We start from the raw sequence: 5,916 nt of genomic DNA on the forward strand, positions 1-5,916 counted from the left end.
AGTAGTGTGTGTTGGCAGTTTGCTTCTGTTATGTTTCTGGTTGTTATGGTTGGTGTCTTAGCAAGTCTCATTAGTAGTAGTTCTCTACTTCAGAAAGGATTGTTGCTATGTTTTAATTAGTGCTCGACTCATATATATATACAAGGGAGGACTTAATGTTGGGGTAAATTTTTTTGCATTTTTTTGGAATTTAAAATAATTTTTAAAAAATGCGAAGAAAAGATTACATGTAAAATGGCCATATATTATAAGTAACTTTCTATAGATGATAGAAAAAAAAAATTGTGGTAGTGATCATGAGTCCTCGATAACTTGGGTTCTATTCTCATACAAATAAGAAGTGGATATGTGTAACTGTAATCCACTTATTATATATCTCTCCGAATTTTTTGATCGATTACCAATCTCTTCTTATTTTCTATCTTATTCTTTTTTTCCACATTCCCTCTCTCTCCTCACGGTTTATCAATTTTATTTTTCATTTTAATTATAATTTAACATTTGTTTATTATTAATCTTATAAAATAGCTTTATTTAAATCAATAAAAATTAAGGGATACTTTTTAATTCTTTATCTCTCTCTCTCTCTCTCTCTCTCTCTCTCTCTCAATTTTCATTAACATTTTTATTTTAAACTCACTTAAAACAGGTCTCTACTATATAGCTATACAAAGCAATGAAATAGAAATTTCTTCCCCATCATAGGGTTCATAAATCCTTATAAGGTTTTAGTACAAGTCCGGAACACCGTTCTGATTTCCTCCGCCATTCATATGAAACATATGATGCATAGATCATCATAGTTAAAAAGGAAAACACCCTTCTAATTTCCTCCCCATTTCATATGAAGGCTATGATGAATAGATCATCATAGTTAAAAAAGAAAACGAGATTCCTCCACCTATAGAGTTATCAGAAGGGTATTGTGAACTGAGGGTTTTAATTCCAATCCAGTTGATCGGTAGCAGATTGGATCAAATTAGTATCGTATTGGATCAATATCGATGTTGTTGATCGACATCAGAAAAGAGAGCGTTTTGTATAAGTATTGTTGGAATCAATTAATTAAAATAAAAAACAATAATTTAAATAAAAATGGGAAATAATTATATATATATATATATATAAAGATAAATAATGTATGGCATTTAAGTCGAGAAGAGAGATAAGAGACATTTAAGTCGAGAAGAGAAATAAGAGGCATTTATGTCGGAAGAGAGAGAGAGGTAACAACATTATAGGTAATCCTGGAAGTAATTTATAGTGGATTACATGTGTAGGCAAAAAAATGTATGAGAACCAAAGACCTGGTTCTTGTATGAGGATCTGATCGAGACTCAGTGATCATTACCCTAGGCTCAACAACTTGCACACCCAACTATTACAATTGCAATAGAACCACTTAAACAATAATGATGCATGCGAATTGACCCGCAAAGCTTTCTTCCACTAAGCTACCACTTCAAGTGGCTTGAGCAACGCTTTATTCATTGATTTGATATCACTACTCTGGGCCGATATTAATAATTATAGATGATCTATATTTTACCTCAACACTCCACATTCTACCAAGCGCACTTGATCTCAATATTGATGCTGATATTGATATTGATATTGATAAGACAAATTACTCCAATTTGAGATTAAAAAGTCTATATTGGGCTCCTGCGATATGGGGGGATCTGTGTTCGAAAATCATAATCGAATTGGTCAAATCAGCCGAGCTAAATCCTGATTCATGTCAATCTGAATCGGTTGATCCGGTTGTCTAGGGTTCAAGCAAATTGCAACCGACTCCGACCAATTCCGGTTTAATCGGATAAGCTGAGGGCCGGATTCTACTTGCCCTGAACCCTCAACCTCTCAGACCCACGCAGGCAGAACACTCGGGCACTGAGAGAGAGAGATGAAAATCCCTGATCGGATGATATCCGTTAGCGCAGCGGCGGCTAGAAGGCTTTGTACGGCGACGCTGGCGTCGGCGGCGGAGACGAGCCAACCCGCGAAGGAACAATCGAGATCTCTGTACCGAAGATTGTCAGCTTTAGGAGCTACCGGAGGTAGTGTGTCTAAGACGCTTAACCAATATCTGAGAGAGGGAAAATCGGTGAAGAAGTACGAGCTCGAGTCTTGCGTCAAGGAACTCCGCAAGTACCGTAGGTTCCACCACGCCCTCGATGTTGGTACTCTCTCTCTATTTCTCCCGTCATTTCGTGGAATTTGAGTTTGCCTGCAACTATTGTTGATTGTATCTGCTATTTTCCTTTTATTTATTGTTAGATTTTTCCCTTTGAGAAGTAACGAATGTACACTTATCCAACATCGAAGTACCCATGAACTCTGAGTCTAATCTCCATTGGATTTCTGCTTTCATTTGCACTGGAAGTATAGGTCTTTGCATTTTCCTGTCCCATGTGGACGGAGGTAGAAGGGTTGAAAAAAATAATTGAATAGAGGAACAGCGGTTGCCCTAGGAGACTTTCAGTTCTTACACCATGATTGCATGTTAGATGTTAGGTCCCTCTTCTATGTTTTCTCCTGGAAAAAAATGAGCAAAAACTGAAATGTTGGAAGGATTCTCCTTTGCTTAGTTCAGGTTGCCTTCTGATTGTAAGGTAGAAATTAATGCATCTGAATTTCACTAGAGCTTGAAATATCAAGAAAACTTGCATGAGAAATTGTTGAGGAAAAGTCTGCAATTGAAGGCATAAGAGATTGCCTGTCTATGGGAGATTTTATTATGACTCAGGAAAGTGTAATTCTATCACACTACATTATTTTAGGATTTACAGTTAAAAGGAATCAGGGGGTTGGGGTTGTGGGAAGGTTCTTTTTTTTCTCAAGATTGTATGCAGCAATGGGTCCAATTCCAATGCTTTCTGAAAAGTGGAAGTGGCACGCCTCTCTAGTTTTCACTTTCAGAATGCATGGACTGATGATATTTCCTTTTCTCTGCATTGGTGGTTTGGGTCTTTTCATTTTCGTAATTTGCAGGTCTTGTATAGACCATAATTTTTGTGTATGTGTCTTTGAATGTTTGCTTGCAGGTTTTGGTGTAATTTTCTCAGGTTTATTTGTTGATCTCTGTGGTGCAGCTAATGGATTGGATGGAGAACCGTGGTATTAACATGTCATATAGTGATTATGCTGTTCGTATTGATCTTCTAGCAAAGGTGAAGGGGATAGATTCGGCACAGAATTACTTCAACAACCTCATACCTCCTGCAAAGAACCAATTAACTTATGGAGCTCTCCTGAACTGTTATTGCAAGGCAAAAATGACAGAGGAGGCACTGGCTCTTTTTGAGAAAATGATTGAATTGAACTTTGCTTCGACTTCTTTAAACTATAACAATATAATCTCCTTGCACATGAGGCTGGGCAAGCCTGAAAAGGCCATCCTTCTTGTTCAAGAAATGAGGAAGAAGAACATTCAACTGGATACATTTACTTATAATGTTTTGATGCAGAGCTATGCTTCTTTAAAAGACATTGAAGGAGTGCAGAGAGTTCTGGTGGAGATGGAAGCAGAAGATGGTGTTAAGTGTAATTGGACTACATACAGTAATCTGGCTTCCATTTATGTTGAGGCTGGACTTTTCGAGAAGGCTGAATTGGCTCTCAAGGAGGTTGAAAAAAAAATGAAACCTCGTGATCTCATGGCTTACCATTTTCTGATCAGCTTGTATGCAGCTACATCTAATTTGGCGGAGACTAAGAGGGTATGGGGCTCTTTCAAATCGGCTTTTTCAAAGATCAATAACATGTCCTATCTCGTCATGCTTCAGGCCCTTTATAGACTGGATGATTTTGATGGCCTTAAGAAATACTTTGAGGAATGGGAGACTGGTTGTTCAAGTTATGATATGAGGCTAGCAAATGTTATGACAAGTGCTTACCTCAGAAGAGACATGGTCAAAGAAGCTGAATTGGTTTGTCAAGGTGCCATTGATAGAGGTTCAGTACTCAACTTTAGGACAATGGAGTTGTTCATGGATTTCTTCTTGAAGGTTCGTCGGGTGGATTTGGCTCTGAGGTATATGGAAGCTGCTGTGTCTAAAGTAAAGGAGAATGAGTGGCTACCAAGCCGAGAAAGGGTTAGTAATTTTTTGGGGTATTTTGAGAAAGGAGGGGATGTAGATGGTGCAGAGGAGTTCTGTCGGTTGTTGAAAAAGGTTAATCATCTGGATTCGGTAGCCTACCATTTACTCCTTTGTGTCTATGTAGCTGCCGGAAAAAGTGAGCCTGAGATGCGTCGAAGGATTGAAGCTGATGAGATTGAGATGAGCCCTGAGATTGAACATCAGCTTGAGATCATTTGCCCAGTATAGAATTCTAGAGCAGGGAAGGCTGGATTTGCCAGTTATTTATCCCGGATTTATATCTGTATAGCAATTTGATCCTTGTGCACCACTTGGTACTTATTTGACTTAGGGTATTTGGCATTAGGGTTTTATTTTAGACGCCTGAGGTTACCATCTGCATAATGAAGTGAACGAATACTTGATTCTTCTCAGTAATTTATTGGTGTTTGATTTTCTTCTAGTTTGGAAGAGCGTAATGAGGTGTTGTACAGTCTTTTGCCACTGGGGTGTTGAAGCTTCACATACATACATAGATCGTCTCCAAAAACAGAAATTGATTCCCTAGCAACCATTTAGATATGTACAGAAAAAACTCGCTATTCCTACTGAATTTAACACCAAAAAAACTTGCCTTGTGCATGGATTGGGTTTAATACAGAGATGTCATACTTAAGGCTCCGTTTGGTTGCAATGGGAATTTAAATGAAAGGGAAATGAAATTTTCATACTTTAAAAATAAATGTTTATAATCATTACCTATATGATAGTATAAACTACTTAATTTTTTTAACCATATTTAGTAATGATATATTATACATGTAATTTTTATTTTACATATTATAGCAATAGGTATTGGATGCAAAGTAAACTGAAATTCTATAACCAAATATAGAATAATTTGAAGTTAATGTTAAAATTACATGGGCAAAATTTTTTTAACCATATTTAGCAATGATATATTATACATGTAATTTTTATTTTACATATTACAGCAAAGGGTTTTGAATGCAAAGTAAAGTGAAATTTTATAACCAAATATGGAATAATTTGAAGTTAATGTTAAAATTACATGGGCAATGATTACATATATTTTTCATTTCTTTTTTAATTATGAAAATTTCACTTTCCTTCCCTTTTATTCCCTTTACAACCAAACATAGCCTAAAGAAATCTTGGTAGGTAATATTTCAGCCCAAAAAGAAAAGTGAAAGGCTGCGTTTGATAACATTTCGTGTGAAAAATGAAAATTTCAATTTCTATATCATTTTATTTTATTTTTATCGAAACTGGAATGAGAAAACCACCGTTTTTTAGAAAGTCAACAAATGCAACCAAAGTATTTTAGAGTCACTGGGTAGGATATGATGATATGCTAGCTCTGTTTCTCATGAAATGACTCTGCTGCCCTCCATTATATGATACCCTCTACACCCTCCCCATTCATTTATTGTGGCCATTTCCGAACTTCTGAAGACTCGGGTTAAAACTTCAAACCGCTCTTTTTTTTTTTTTTTCCGGGTTGAAACGTAATTAATGAAGAGATCACTGAAAGGTGGAAATGTGGCCATACGGGTTCTACAATCACGGGGTTTGAAAATCTTTGGCAACCCTGATTCATGCCGTTTCAGAACAGCGACTCATAGAGGTTTTCTAGGGTTCATGGAAAATATGATCGGCCGATTCTAGGGTTCAAGGAAAATCTTACCCCCGGCCGATCGGGAGCAGAATTGGCTGGACCCAATTCCATGTTTTAAAGCCATGCCTGGATAATTTATTTCTGCCACATGAAATACTAAAATTCAACATTTTCCCCTTCTGAGAGAGACCAAAG

At 36.8% G+C, this 5,916-nt stretch overlaps 1 protein-coding gene across 4 annotated transcripts; it reads left to right on the forward strand.

Annotated features, from left to right (window-relative positions):
• The first annotated feature begins 1,864 nt into the window (after window positions 1–1,864).
• LOC122090872 (pentatricopeptide repeat-containing protein At1g02370, mitochondrial-like) lies at window positions 1,865–4,545 on the forward strand. 4 transcript variants are annotated; one of them, XM_042660608.1, is made up of 2 exons: window positions 1,865–2,179; window positions 3,096–4,545. In XM_042660608.1, exons 1-2 carry the CDS (start codon window positions 1,907–1,909, stop codon window positions 4,329–4,331), a joined length of 1,509 nt encoding a protein of 502 aa, XP_042516542.1. In that variant the 5' UTR covers window positions 1,865–1,906; the 3' UTR covers window positions 4,332–4,545. The 4 variants fall into 4 exon arrangements, with proteins under 4 accessions (XP_042516542.1, XP_042516544.1, XP_042516543.1 ...); XM_042660610.1 differs by having other exon boundaries at window positions 2,045–2,179; window positions 3,048–4,545; XM_042660609.1 differs by having other exon boundaries at window positions 2,052–2,183.
• Window positions 4,546–5,916: the final 1,371 nt, after the last annotated feature.

The sequence above is a fragment of the Macadamia integrifolia genome, chromosome 10 (assembly GCF_013358625.1).
Source record: "Macadamia integrifolia cultivar HAES 741 chromosome 10, SCU_Mint_v3, whole genome shotgun sequence".
Lineage (NCBI taxonomy): Eukaryota > Viridiplantae > Streptophyta > Magnoliopsida > Proteales > Proteaceae > Macadamia > Macadamia integrifolia.